General features: G+C 28.9%; 1 protein-coding gene across 2 annotated transcripts in view; it reads right to left on the minus strand.

Annotated features, from left to right (window-relative positions):
• The window catches only part of LOC100162214 (polypeptide N-acetylgalactosaminyltransferase 2), a 38,676-nt gene extending 24,318 nt beyond the window's left edge, over nucleotides 1-14,358 (minus strand). Inside the window, exons 1-2 of one of the 2 annotated variants that reach the window (XM_008191821.3) lie at nucleotides 14,105-14,358; nucleotides 13,731-13,975 (exon numbers count right to left, since the gene is read on the minus strand). In XM_008191821.3, coding sequence (XP_008190043.1) covers nucleotides 13,731-13,838 — 108 coding nt within the window. In that variant the 5' untranslated portion in view covers nucleotides 13,839-13,975; nucleotides 14,105-14,358. Of the gene's footprint in view, nucleotides 1-13,730 lie in introns of both variants that reach the window. The other variant, XM_029489814.1, reaches the window with a different exon arrangement.
• Between the last annotated feature and the right edge of the window lie 2,804 nt (nucleotides 14,359-17,162).

The raw sequence follows: 17,162 nt of genomic DNA on the forward strand, positions 1-17,162 counted from the left end.
TACAATGACCCACTTCTAACCTACTGTACAGCAGAGCGACATCCACTTACCCACCTTTTTAATTTAACTACCTATAATATATTAAAGTAATATCACTGCAGCAGGCTACCTATCTAATTCTTTTTATCTATCATTAATTTTATCACGTCTAAGTAACTACCTACATCAAATATGATTATCATTGTAAACAATTTTATAGATTGTATATTTCAAATAAACATTAAAGAAAAAAACTAAAAAGCCTAAAAAGTTAAACTTTATGATATGGATTTCTATTTCTACGTTGGAGCTGTTAATTTAATAATTATTTCATTTATAAAAAATATCAACAATATAATATAATATAAAATATTATTATAAATATCGAAAAAAAATTCATGTGGGATATTCCCCTCACCACCGTTTAACCGCCTTTGTAATGTATAGCAATAATAATAAGAAAGATACCTATACCTATATAAACATGTTATTTACATGTATACACAATGTACCAAGTCCACGTGTAAAGTATATTAGATCTCTTATATAAAATTTGAAGTTTTATACCCTGGATATTGTGCCTATGTTATATTACGCATTACGAAGTATTTGTTCGAATTGTATGTGCATCAGTGCTATGGAATATAAAGGGAAATAAAAAAGAATTAAAAAACCCCTCCATGTGTTTCTTAACTAATTTGTTTACCAAGCTAGTATTATTAAGTGCCTATTAATTTGTTTTGTCCCTAGAGTCAATTTCAGCGTCCATTTTTCATAATGCCCGACTAATATTATAATACTATATAGGTACTTATTTTATACAATATTATATTCTTTAGGGAGTTACTGAATCAATACCTATTCAAACCAAGTACTATCCGACTATCGTAAAAAATGTAATACGAAACAAATCTGGAATCACTTAATTCATTGCATGTATCATGTATAATGGTTAAAATGATTAATGTTTTGATAAATTGGTAATTACTTAGGTTATCACTAATATCACTGTTTTCAGTTTTTAATTAATTCGAATTAGTATCGTATTAATATTATTATAATTTATAATGCATATTCAACTTTTCACATCACACATGAGCGACGAGAATACGAATTAAATAACGATCGATACACGTGAACATTAAACACGATAGACACAATAAAAACACATTACTATTATATAATTTTCACTCACATTTAAAATCAACTGATAACGGAAGATTAGAATTTGTAATATTAACAATTAGAATGATCATCTAAAACCATGGTCAGACTTGTATGACTGTAATATATTGTACATGAGACATTTTCTTCAGAAATTGATATAAAAAATTAAGTTTTCTATAATATATCTATTTATGATAGATAAATAACCGTAAACCCAAAAATAAATTACCTACAAGTAACAATTTATACTCCATAAAAGTTTACAATTGAATTATTATAGGGACGAGCGCCACAATCGCGTTTATGGACCAACACCACCGTATTTATTAGCCAATATTCAATAAAAATAACTCGAAATTTTAATACATAATTATACAAATAAATTTATTCAAATTTGCCTAATAATCTCTAAATTGTACAACTAAATGTATTTGAATTTTATTATGTATACCTCCGCAGTCATAAGGAAAGCAGAAGAAAACTTAAACATATACCACCGTCCTCCAAATTATATACTACTATTTACATAATAAATACCTATCTATCTATAACTAATAAATTTCAATTATCGCAATCAAACATTTTAAATGTTAATGTGATTTAAGTTTGAAATTACCTATACAACGATGTTGCTTATTAATATTTCTTGTACATTAATTGAATTTGTAGCTTTATGTATTAAAACTTGATATTTTAATAGACAAGGTCACTATTACTTATTATAACCATTTTATTATTTATACAAAACATTTTAGAAATGTTGAATAATAATTTTTTTAAGAATAATTGCACATTTTAATAAATACTACCTATAGGTAGTCAAACTAGTTTCGATTGAAATCATTTGATTGAATACAATGAATTATTTAATTCAAAATTATGATAATAATTAGGTACACCGTTATCCTACGCCGAGATGAATGAATAGTGATGAAACTATACAAGTGCCATTCCAATAGATACGCGAGTTGATTGTAACAAGTTCTGATTTTTGAGATATGTGCTATATTATTTTAATGATATAAATTGTTTAGATTTTTATTTCTTTTTTAAATCATGACCCATATTTTTAGTTTCATATTCTAAGAGCCAATTATTGAACTGTGTATCACATATATACATCATATTGGGTACCTATATCTTGTTGCACTCTGCTTCTCTTATCTAAACGCTAAATGTTTAAAAAAATCTATAGGTTCAAATATCCATTGTCACCACTCACCACAATATTTCCACTTGTTGTAAGTAATTCAAACACAAAATATTTTTTTTTGAAAACTCAAACATTTACTACAATACCTAACGATAATGTCTTATTTAAAATAAAACTATAAACTGTTTTATATACGTTATAGGTACTATTGTATTATTGTACCAATCTATATATATATATATATGTATATATTTAGTTAACTGCACGTATCTATTGGCTATTATGTATTTTAAATACCTATCCGACCGTAACTCATAAACACGAGAGTCATAACTCTACAATCTACACTCATAAAGTTTATATGGGTTTGAAAACAAAAAAAATAATGTATTAGTACGTTATAATATATTATAATAATATAGTAGTAATACGATCTGGACACATTTTTTTTTTTGCTTGGGTACGTGGTTTTTTATTTAGAAAAGTGTAAAATATATTTCGTATGCACAATAAAGGTATAGGTACCTACGTGACGATATGTAGTGGGAACGCAAACAAAGTTGGGATGCAGACAACTTTTTTTTTACCGTACAACCGGTGGCGATATGGATTCGTTCCAAAAAAACAAAAAAACTGTCAGACAAAATAGCTGTTGTTGTAATGAACGCAGTTCCTGTATGCGTGCCGGGAATGAGTAAAAAAATAAAATATCCTGTAAAAAACAAATCAAAATGAACCGTTCGGTCATTTGAGGTTCCAGTGACACCCATCGATTTTGTTCCTATAGTTATTGTGTACAATGGAGCGAGTGAGCGCACGCGGACGCAAGGATTATTACGATTTGATTGCCCGGGCGTATACAGTATACACGTTTTCAAGTGTTAATGAATATTATTATAATTGAATAGAATAACGGGGCAGGGTCGATGATTATTTCCTTGCAATAAAAACAGTTTTATTTTATTTCATTGTTATAAGTCATTTTATTTCAAACTATTTCATCTGCATGTATATATATAATATTAAGTATATTATTATATACATATTACATTATTACACCAATATAGCTACTGCGGCTGTTACATGATGCGAACGCGCATCGTCACAGTCTCTAATACGAGTATCGGAGTATCCGAGTATTTATATATATATAATATGATCACGTAGGCAATTTAACGCAATAAGTAGACCGTTTACAATAGTTTAAATTATTAGTAATTAAGAAAACCCGATACTTCCGTGCCCGAATGTGCTAAATGTCCACTAGTCACTGCAGGAGCCCACCAATGAATTATGACTTATGAGTAAATGAGTAATGACTAATTACTGATGTAATACATAAGTATAATATATTTAATATGAGTTAATTAACATTACAAAATGTAGTTAAGTAATAACGAACGCATATACAATTTTTTGTAAGATGTATTATTATAATTTAGATCCTTTAAATTAAATTCTTAAAATACTTCATTTGTTCTACCATTCTACCAAAGTATACTATATAATACCTATTGTAAATTGTATTTAGTGAGTGGATAATTTCACGTAAATATATATATTATTCTAGCTGATCCCGTGCACTTTGTTGCCGGAAGAAATGGCAACTCTTAAAAAATGATGATTGTTCAACTCCTTTTGGGTGTAACTCGCTGCAGTAAGTGCATCTCAGCCACCCTGATAGGCAATGTTCGAAAATTCGATTTAATGCAAGCGTGTACCTATCCTTCCCGAATAATACCAATGGCAACCGATCATAAAATACGAATTTCTACTAGTTATTTATCATATAACCAATAGTAACCATTACGTATAGGTAAGGTACACAATTTACACGTACAATTTGCAGATTTTAACCCCTTAAAATCAAAATAGGAGGGTGAAAAATACTTTACGACCTATTCTCAAACCTACCAAATTTACAAAAACAATTTCATTAAAATCGGTCGAGCCGTTTCGGAGGAGTGCGACGACAAATACTGTGACACGAGATTTTTTATATATATTAAATATTAGTTGCCTAAATAAATGAGCTAACTTTTGAAAAAATCTGGATACTACAATGCGGGTGTTGGCTACTAATTATTATTGTCATTTAACTTGGCCAACTATGATGGTTAATAGTGTTTGATTATACATTTGAAAGCAATTATAATTGCGATTTTCGGAAAGCAATAAAAAAAAAAAACCAGGAAACTCGCCTCAGCTGAATGTTTCGAATGCAAGATTTGTGTAACTCGTCACTGCTGGGTGGTTCATCGTAATAGATGTTAAATTTGAATTTCCATTTTTTTGTTATTTAGAAAACAACACATATATGTTATAGGTACAATGTATAAATACATAAAATTAAAATAATAAAATATATTACGCGTTCTGGAGGATATTGTTTAAAATAAATTGTCAATGCTTCATGTGTGCAGTGAATTTGTGAAGATTACCGTCTGTTGACAGAACTCCAAATAATTTGAATTTAATGATAAATCATTATAGGTATACCGACTACCTATACGAAAATGAAAAACGATTATAATTTATAATTAAGAAGTTATAGGTACTCTAACGATAGTCTGTTTATGGAATATTATAATATATGTATTTATTATTATTATTATTTCGATAGGTTGAACAAATTGTTTCCAAAAACATCACAATACAACTTACAGGTAATAGTTAATATTGTCGTAACGTATTACATATACAATGATATATAAATATTAAATGTATAATATGTAAATAAGTTCGTGATATAATGTATAAATAACAATAAGTCTAAATATTTTGAAAATTATAATATTCATATATATATTATGATTCATATATATTATATTATATTAATATAAAATATTGGTATGTTTGAAGTTCCTACACTTAATATATTTTGAATTATTGCAAACATATAGGTACTAATGAAAAAAAAGTTACTTTTCATTTGAATATTTAGTTTCATCAAAATTTACTTTATACCTACAATATATTATTAATATTATACATTATTATTTATTGCATATACAAACTTAGAAACAAACAGTTTATCAACATAAGTCGAAAATCTATGCATATTGTGTATCTAATTTATAATAATCGTGTATTATTATTAATAATTATTATTCATGTTTTATAACCATAATATACCTACTCCTTAAAGTGGACCTTCTGACGTACGCAATGATACTATAATTACACATTTATTAGAACCAAAAAATCGAACCAACTGTGACCTCTTTTACTTCTTAGTTATACGATAGTAATTAATAATTATATGTATAACCGTATAGGTTACATTAATCATTAAATGCAAAAATTGAAAAACGTTGATAACACGATTTTAAATTTTAATAGCATTTTAATTTTCCAATAGACTTACTTTATACTATCAATATAATCAGTCGGTACCCATGCATCTGTAGGCAATAGAAACAAAAGTAAACATAATAAATTATTAACATTTAAGCATATTTATTAATACAATTTTAACATTCAAAATTATCTACACAAAAAAAAATGTAATGTTTTTTATAAACATTGTAAATAAATATTCTGAAAATATTGTATTAAGTACAGAAAATGATAATTTATTTAAAAGTATAATATTTCAATAGGTAGTTTCTACGATTAATTCTCTTTGAATCACAAACTAAAAACTATAATAATTGTTTGTTGAGAATAAAAAGTGATTTTTAAGTGAATATTCGAGTTTGTTAAAAATTGAACTTTAGACGTTCATAAAAAATATTTTTGGATTTACATTCAATTTATTTTTATAATTCTAGTAAGCAAAACTTATATTTAACATTGTATTACTTTCGCAAACCTTATAGGTATGAATATTAAAAATTATTTTCGATTATTTAAGATGTACATTTTTAACTGCAAGCAAATTTGCCAATTTTTGCGAATTTGACGAATTTTGTCAAAATTATAACTTCAAACACTGATAAAAATCATTGTAGATTTACGCGCAACTATATGTTTAATTTCAGTATAGGAGCTTAATTTCTTATCGAAATTCAGTGGAAAAAATCGTAAATTTCAAATGTCTTTAAATACAGCTCAAAAAGAACCTAAATATTTTGAATATTATGAAGTGTAGATTTATAAAAATCTAACATAAACGTATGGTGAAAATTACAAGTTTCTACGATTATTAGTTTTTGAATTACAAGAAAATAAGAAAATCGATTTTATCGAAAACTGCAGGTTTTGCATACAAATTCCCGTTATCTCAAATTATGTTTTTGTTTTTCATCAAGAAAAGTACAAACTCAATTCATACTTTCCTACCAGAAAACATATTAAGGTTGATGATTGAATTATTTTTACTATTTCAAAAGGTGATGACAAACAACAATTAATTTAAAAAACACACATAATCAATCGACTCAATGTAGTCATCGCTCGAGCGAATCCATTCACCGTTCGCAGAATCTAAAAGTAAAATATTATCTTTTAGATAACTGCTCATAGATAAAATATAAAAACTCAATTACTTTTTTAAATCGCTGTATGAAGCGAACTTTTCACTCTGTCTAGTGAAAATCAGAAACATAGAAAATCGAAACAAATTCTACGACTCCGGAGATTCGTGTATGGACCATACGCCATGGTAATAATATGGTAGACTATAGAGTATAGATATAGTTATAACGCTATAATAATGTAATTTATTTATACTTTGAACACGTACAATATAAATAAACAATCTTTTCGCGACACACATCATGCGTTATACACAACTCAATATAGTATGTCGCGACACACCGGTTGAGAATCACTACTATTAGTACCTACCTATAGAGTAGGTACTAGGTATAGACTATTATTATGGACTAATATAAAGTAAATAACCTCGGTAGTAAACTGATAAAACAGTTTATTTCATATCAAGAAAACAGTAATAACTGCATAATATTCGCATTTATATAACCTGTTATATATTATTTTATACCTATGTAATAATTTCTGTATCAACTAATCAGTAATCAACTGTATTTAGGTTCGGAAATCATAAACTTCAATCAACATCTTCGTATTATTTTTATTTTAACACACGTTTTGAGATTTATTGATTCTTAATGTGTTATGTGTTATAATTTATGTATGTAATATATAACACTGACGCACAAATATTGTATAATATGCTATACGCTCCTATATAGATGATTTTTCAAAATTATTTATTCGAACCACTTTATACAATATATATAATATATTAATGTGTCAGTAATAAAATATTAGGCAGGTAATTGAATAAAAATTATCGATTAATTATTTATTGGTTGTTTGATAGTTTTCAATCAAATTTCACTCCTACGACATTTAATCTGCAGCTGGTGGTCGTGAGTATAATCGGATATGGTAATGGTTTGCGTGAGAAATTATCGTTGTAGGCGGGGGCACAAGGTAGACGGGTTATTTTTTAACTATTTTTTTTCTACACAAAAACGAGTTAACGTTCAATTCACTTTCACCCTTTCGCACATGCTGCTGTACGTGTTACGTTACATTGAATTTCCGTCGAAAAAAAATAATGAATAATAATAATAGTAATAATAATAAATACATATAACAACTATATGCTGACCAACAGTTTCTCCGTTTCGTCTTTACGATTTTCAAAAATATAATAGATTATTTTATCGGAATGCGCGTTGTTCCGTCCGCCAAACGTCTACTACACACCAAGATAATAATATACAAACCATCAAATTATACATTATAATATTTCACTTTGGACAAAATTGATTTTTCTTTTATTCATACGTCTAATTTCTGGTCAACACCATTCAGCAATGAGGACACGCTCTGATTACTTCTATAGTGACTAATGTATACTGTAATTTGTATAGGCACACAGGTAATCCAATATAATAATAAATGTCTGAAGGCGATCGAAAACAATGATTTCATGGCCCAAAAAGTCATAACTTGCATTATGAATTATGACTTATTGACTTATGATACATAATTAGAAGACGACTTTTTCTACGCATATTTTATCCTTGCAGGAGCGTCATTAAGTCATTTTTAATAAGTATTAGGTGTATATTTACACTTTTTTAATTTTATAACAATCTTTTTGATTTAGAAACTAATTGAATTAATTAAATATTTTTACTACATTTTAATATACTTTAAGAAATCACGATAAACACAAATATCATAAAATATAATTGCAAAAAGTAAATATTTTGTTGAAATTTTATACCTAGATCTAAAAGGAACATATTATAGGATTATATTATTATACAGAAACATTTTGCCTAGATTTTTCCATCATTGATCTCCCCTACCCCACTGTTCCGAAATCATGTATGTGCCAATGTAATGAATAATTACATAAAAAATATAATATCACAGGTGTATAACATTTTAAAGAAACAAATAATCACCAGTATTGTCTGATAGAACAATAAAATAGTGCAATATATTAGCATAACACAATAAATAACTGAATATGATAAAATGTATTCTGCTTTATGCGAGTAAGTATGACTATTGACTTCCGACAACATATGAGAATTTAATTTACCGGGCTTATATCTTAGATTTTCAACTTTAAAGGCTTATAAAAAACTATGGCTATGTAATTTTGATATTTTTTAATTTCTATAAGAATAAACTACGAGGAACTTTGTCTTAATATATCATATTCAGAAAATTTAAATCTAAATATTTTATCAAAATTTCAAGTCTCAACGATTATACATTTATACTTCCTTCTGAATTAAAATAAAAGTCAACAAAATTATTTTGTTGAAAACTTGTATTGCATATAAATTTCCGTTTTTCTGCTGTTTCTTATACAAAGGACAAACTAGATCAATCTAGATTACATTTACTAACCATTATCAACGTAAATCATTGAAGCAAATTTCTTGTTCCAAAAATGTATGTCACACAAACATTTATATTTTTAAAGCAAAACGTTGTAAGCTCGGAATCTAAAACTCAATATTAAAAAGTTATTCTTAAGAAAGCGCGGAAAGTTAAATTTTATTTTTTCTCTCCTATTAAATGTAGAAAAAGTAAATGAGTGCTACAATGTAATAAAGACTTATATTCTTGATGCCTAACATTATAACTGAGTAACTGACTTAAGATTTTTATGCCATTATTAGGTACTTATTGAGTACCTACCTATTTATAATATTTAGGTGCCAGGTGCGCAGTATATAGGCATTCCGCATAAGGCACTGAAGTTGCTCAATTATTTTAGTAAATATCGTAAATTATATGTATATTGTATATTGTATACCTATATATCTATATATAGTAAACGTGTATCATTTTATATTATTATCTATATTTTCTGTTAACATTTAAAAAGATAACATTTCATGAATCTATCCCTATGTATAGATTTATGAAATATCTCCAAAAATTAATATCAATCGTTGAACCCAATGTATATAAGATATTATACAAACACAGAGCATAATATATGGATTTTGAAACAGAGGTGGGTGACATGCAGACGTTACCGCCAGGAATTACAACTATTGACATTACTTTTAATAATATAAAGAAATTTAACAATTACTTCAATGACAATACGTTTTACTTTCTAGACCACAATATAGTTTACTTTTCTTAACATGCAAAGTATTTCCATAACATTAAGGTATTTTTAATATTTATTTAAATCGCTACAATTTTTAAACTAATTTTCTCTAATATTTATTTACAGAAGTCAAAAAATATATTTTGAAAGACTACCAGTCATTGTATACACATTAAAATTGTAAAAACTTCTGATATCTTCATGGTTGGCTGTTCATGTGTTTATGAATATTTCATTATTTATCATTAGCATGATTAGAAAGGTTAAAAAATAAAAAATAAATTATGTTGTTTGTATAATATAATATATTATAAAATATTAAAATATGTAATACCCTAATTTGTTATCAAATTATTTAATATGTATAATGTATATGATATAAATTATAAATGTAAGAATTTCATATACATCATAACTATAGAGCTAATGACTTCAAGTACTTAATAACCTCAAAATATGTAACCTAACCTACACGTCTTATGCATTTGAAAAATATGCACTTAAAATATGCTCTAAAAATATGAAATATATAAAATCGTGCACCTTCATAAATTATAATATTTATAATTTATATGCAAAAAAAAATTTAAAAAAATTATTATACTATATTAATATTATTGTTTAAATTATTCAAATTATATACGTATATAATAATATGTATTATCCCTACTTATTATTTATTAATATTGCTGATTTACATTTAATCTTCAACGCTTTGAGTTTATACTAAATATGAAATCATGTAAACTGCAAACGTATAAAATTATAATTTGTTTTCGAGTTGTCCTTTATATGTTTGTAGTAAATCCTTTTCTTGTGAAAACAAATACTTAATAAAAATAAAAATAATAGTAAATGTATTACAAAATAGGTACCTATTAAATATTTTTTAGCTTTTTAGAATAAATTGTCGTTTAAATAAAATATAATAAACTATTCATATTTCATATCAGCAGTTTCATGAAAATGTATAGTATTATGAATAAATTATTAGTGGTCTATTACCTAGGCGTACTCTTATAATTCAAATAGGTAACTTTTAGAATCTATACTTTAATAAATAACTTTCTATTTCGTATTTGCAACGATACTAAAATGAATAAGTAATAACAAATCAATTTCAACGAAGTAACGATTACAATAATATTGGTGAAAAAAATATTATCTATACACACATTAATGTTTTGCTCAAAACATGCATTATAATTTATAACGTTATGCGTTACTTAAATCATACATTATTTAATTAGGTACTATAACCAGTTAAAACGTCAAAGGTGTACCTATATCTACACATTTTCGGAAGTTATGAATGTTATGACAACGAATTAACTACCTAATTAAGGAGAATATAATTTTAAACTAAAAAGTATATTTATGTTGATAAAATATACCTATCTATTCTCTTAATATTATAGGTATATAAGAATATTTTCTGTTCAAAGACATGAGATATAATTTGTTATGACGTACAATCAACGTTTCTCTTATTTATCTAATTTGTTTTTAGTACAAAATTGTTTGGACCAGACACTAACATCTCGACATCTGTATACCTAGTGCCTACTTTAATTACTTCTTATTTACATACAAATTATTATAACCATAAAATTACGTCGATTCCATTAACAAAATTAAGGTTCTGTGTAATTCGTGGTCAAATTGGTATTGTGGTTGAAGTTATTCGTACCACCGTTACACGCAAAAAGCGAACTTTTGGCACCATACCAAATTCACATCATGGTACATATTATTATTATATACTTAATAATAATATGCGGTATCCAATATCGCGCATGCGCATATATTTCTTTTAACCTTCGTGTGTGTATAGTTTTCATAGGACATAATAGTACGCTGATTGCTATAAAAAGAAAATCCCTGCGCAACAGCAATGGATAACTTATATATGGGCCATATACCTACCTAGTTCATACACGATCGATTTCATTGTTTTCATCATGCAGCACTATTTGATCATTAAAAATAATATAAGTATACTTAAGTTAATATAAATATTGAAAAAAAGTCATGAGAGAATCTAACCCCCCGTTTGATCACCACTGAACCAAAACTAACTCAAACAATACTATATTATTATTTATTACGTATGATGTTATTTAATTTTACATTATATTCTCTACTGCGTATTACTTTCAATCAATATTCCTAAGTCCTATTATTGACTATGTAAGTAGGGGGGACTGATTATAATAAAAAAATATTGTCTTCAATAAATATCAAAATAGTTTTGATATTTTCAGTATATTGAATACACCTTCAATACAATCAATACACAGTTAATTATACTATAAATATTATTTGTATATATTAAACATATACAAACTTATACGTAAATATGGACATATGGTTAACAATTAGGGTGGGGGGGGGGGGCTAGAAATATCAATTAACACGTGTAAATCATATGTGTTACACTAACCACATAATTTATTATACTTACGAGGTTAAGTAAGGAAATATTTGGGGGTTTAAGGAGTTGTTTTTTTTTGGAGGGGGGAGGTATTTCCCAAATTTACACTTATGTAAATAAGTATATTCGCGTTAAAATAATGATTATTGTCATCGTGCCATTGGAGGTAGCTGGACCTAAAGGCTAAGATTGAGCAGTATATTTACCGAAACTTGACAACACTATAGCTGTTGCAAAATTTAAAAGTTAAGTAATTTTAATTTTAACCAATTTCAATTATTATATGATTGGTAGGTATACTTTGAAAAATTAAATACAATTTTTATATGCATCGCTTGCAAGCATTCTTTAAGACATTTTAAGCACCGAAAGGTGGACTATCTATTATACATTACAAACTGCAGATCGGTAAGAATTTCATGTTATAACACTAGTTTCTCATAAAAATATTGCAAAATAAAGAAAAATTAAAAATAATATTGAATAAGTGTTATGAAATAGTCGAGTAAATTTATTTAAGATTTTTTTTATAAACCCTTTTATTATACTAGCTAGATAGTAGGTATATAAGTCATAAGGTCTACGTTACTACTTACTAGCTAACATGTTATGTTTATAATGTAAGGGTAAATGGGCAAGTACAATTTTAGTCGAATTTTCTGTTTCTAATAAAAAATTATTTGCACAAAAATCTAATGTTTTTAGATTTTGAGCGGAGCGAGGAAGCTATTGGTTTTACAATGGTGTTTATTTTTTTTTATATCCTGTATACAAAATTTCTACCAGAAGGAATGCTTTGATTTCAACATATAGTATCTTATCTTTTAGAAAATTGGATCAAGGTGGTACTTTAAAGAGGTCATCTTTAGATTTTCTCAATAGTTATTTAAATGCCACGAGAAAAACCACAGAAAAATTATGAAAAAACGCTAAAAATGGGATTTTAATTTCTAACGCTTTGTTTATCACCATAGAAACGAATAAAAAATTACAATATTATAATATTAATTCAACTTACATGATAAAATAAATAATAACAATATAAAATATCCTGCAGACTGACAAACCGTCTCCGCTCAGAATCGTTTTTCTTATACAATGATATTATATCATTGAATTCAAGTCTAATACAATCAATTATACAATGTCTCACTTGTAATGTACTATACAACAGAGATCCACTTACCTGCTTTTTTTATTTTTTTTAATATACATAAATACGCTAGACACACGCCCTTTTCGGATTTATCTACGAATTTAGACGGATATCGCGTCGGGGTGTCTCTTATTATGGCTTAATATCCTCCTCTCGTCGTTGTCCAGTTATAACTTATAATTAATTATAATACCTAATATTATATTATACTGTCTTAATAATATTCCCATAAAATAGCTATTATTTCGTTGTTGTTTGTAAAGATGGTTCGACGTACCTTTGTGTCTCTTGAACCGGACTGTATCAAATACACGACCACAAACATCCACGACGCCAGGAAAATCAATAGCAGCTTGACTTTCCTACGCATTTTTCCGGCCCCCATCGCGCGAGGGCGGCCTTTTACCGGTATGGAACGCGTAGTCACGCGCGCCTAACACACCATCAAACGATATTATGTCGTAAGTTTAGCTGATCACACGCGGGTTGACGAAGATGGCGAGCGTGCTACAGGATCATCGCCTAATCATAATATATAGTATTATTTTTAAACTTTAAGCGTACAATATTATATCCTCGAGTCGCACACGATCGCGTGAGACATATAATATATATTATACAAATATTATATAGAAAACGTATAATAATTACGATATTTTCAACGGCGAAACGACGATGATAACACGATATCCGCAGCGTGGTCAAGACTTTTTTTTATTAGAGAGCTTTTGGAATTTTTTTTCTTCCCCCGAGGGACGGTCCGTATAACATTAATGATGTTACACTTACGCGGGAGCACGAGAGCGGCGCAAAAATATTGTTTCGAACCGGGCCGGAGTGCCGGGCGGACTGACGGAGACGACGACGAGAACCGACCGTGATCGAACGCCGACTGGTATTGCAATATCATAATATTGTGTGCCGGGGGGCTCGCCGCCGCCGCCAGAGCAGCAGCTGATCGCGCGAGCAGAGTCGAGCAGGATACGTGCTTAAACATAGGTATATACTATAATGTAGGTACCCACCAGCAATGCCGCCGCGATAAATAATTCTCCATCACCGCTGTGGTCGCGCGCCGTTTTAACGATCGAATAATAATACAATATGTGTGTGTGTGTTGTGTATACGACTGAACGCGGCGAGTTGATTTTGTACGCCATCGAGCCGAGACGAATATTATTTAGATACCTAAACCGCGGTAACTACACCGCGATGAACAGATGAAAATAATATATTATCCGGGACTAATTTTCTGTCATTATAGTTACCAGGGGAGACAGACAAAACTAGTTTGGTTATCTATCGTTATAAACTATAATTAAACGTGTTTATCTTTTCAATTAAAAGACTAGGCCCTTAGTCCAGGGGCGGATCGACGAGGTTTTTCGGGCCCGGGAAATATGAATAAAATCGCCCCATGCCGGACTGCGACGCCAAGCGTAACTTTTATCACACCCCAAAAATGGCATTATTTTCAATGAGAACAATAAGGTGTTCCTTAATTTATAATTTAAAATATATATAGCCCGATTTGTGCCTGGCCCTTAATAGTTATGTGAAAAAAGCGTAGTGTGTCAAACGTTTTCCTAAGATTGACCAAAGGCAGTGGTGCAGGATCTAGGATATTTTTATGGTGGGAGTTATTTACTAATAATGCTTTTTAGACACTATTATTATGTACAACTTTGAGTCAAAAATAAACTAATAATTTGAGATTTAAATGGTGAGGAAAATCAGTTTTGCCATGTGCATGTAATATGTAGCATAAACCTATTTTTCCATATTACTCTCTAGAAAGATATGCCTCTAAGCGTCTTGGATCTCCCTAACCGTCAAGCCATACTGTATCCGTCTGACGAGCTCTTGCGACGGTCTCCCTAATATAATATTATGATCTTATCATTTTGAGTGGTGGTCGTGGTCGTGGTGAATTACTGTATGTCTGTATGTACAAAGCGGATTTTGTGGCTTCGTAACAAATCATTTTTGTGTTCTGGCAGATTCGTATCCTTTCCCGTAGACATCGAGTTGTGACTCCGAAAAAAGACGTATGGTAATACTTTAATGGTTTGTTTAAAATAGTACAGTGTTATTACTACACTCTTTGCACTGATCTCGGTCCTCAGCATGCTTGTGATGTTAATTGCCTAATCAGTTGTGTCGCCACACCATTTGTAATATTTTTTATAGGGTAGGTACCTATACGTAACACAATATGGACACTACAATTGAATATATTACATTATGTATATACGTAATACACTAATACGTGATACCTATTTGTATTTATAATACTAAAAAAAGTTCAATACGCAAAACGGAGGGGTGTTTTAACCCCAAGCACCCCTCCCCCTGAATTCTTCATTGACCAAAAGAAAATATCACCGTTAGCCGCTTGCAAACGGTCCCTCTATAGTATATACAGCTATGGTAATTGATAAACGACAGGAGTAAAAAACAAAGTGGAATGTGTTTTTACTCGTACCTATATTTTTTTTTTAAACCACCAATATGTTTTAAGTAAATTAAAATGTATAAATAGATATGATTAAATATTTGCTCAGTAAGTCAAAATATTTAAAAAACATTTCTGCGTACCCCTTCTATAATTACATCCTAATCAATATGCTACTTTTACATTTTCAGTTACGCACATTTTTTTACACTTTTGCATCAACCTTTTATTTTTTTTGTCAAATCTAATACTGCAGGGTATACTTACCTGTCTACCTATATCTCAAACCATGGTTAACAGTGGTATAACCATCCCAGCCAGTGGACAGTGGCGGATTTTCTCTAGTCTAGAACGTTATATTTTGCCGACCGCAACGCGACCAGAAATAGTTGTCGCAGAAACCGGTAGGTTAAATAGTCGGCTAGGTATCGAAAATGATGGTGACACGTAATCTTGTGGGAAATTTGTGTCAAAAACAATTAAATTCGGGCCCGCGGAAAGTACCTATAATATGTTTTAGAAAAGTTAAATTGGAGAAAAATTATTTTCAGGAATTGCAAAATTATGAAAATATAAATAAGGACACAAGAGCACAAAAATTCACAAGTATCTAGAACCCACATTTTTTTAAAAATGTTTATCCCGCAGTGCACATATCTAGGTGAAAAGGTATCTAATATTATATGACAAGTAGGTATAATGCGTTTAGTGTATATATACCTATAATAAAATATGTATATAATAACACTATATTTATGACTCGGCCTGCGAGTTCTCCATAGCCTATAAATATACGCCAGATCGCTGTTCCAATGACCACCACAGTATTTCAGGCGCCCCTGATGATTATTATATTAGATTTAGGCATACTACGCACTATACACATACATATAGATTTAGAACGATCTGTTAATTGTAGGGGCTTTATGAAACTTGATTGTTATTAATATTTGGACCGTGAAATATATTCCGATATACGAGTGGCCATTATGGCGAAACGACTTATAATATAATACAAGCGTTATTCGGGAATCGGGAATAAACATTGGGCACCAGTTATATTATTAAACTATAAATAAATCCATATAAGTAGGAAGGTACTATTAAAATATATAATTACATTTTAAACTTAAGAACACACCATTATAATAGCCATTGGACACTATATAAGTCCATAAATCATATTAGGTGAATATACCTATATTGTAAGGCGTTCAATGTATTAATAATATGTACCCTGCAGGGGCGTCCTTC

Source organism: Acyrthosiphon pisum, chromosome A2, assembly GCF_005508785.2.
Source record: "Acyrthosiphon pisum isolate AL4f chromosome A2, pea_aphid_22Mar2018_4r6ur, whole genome shotgun sequence".
Classification (NCBI taxonomy): domain Eukaryota; kingdom Metazoa; phylum Arthropoda; class Insecta; order Hemiptera; family Aphididae; genus Acyrthosiphon; species Acyrthosiphon pisum.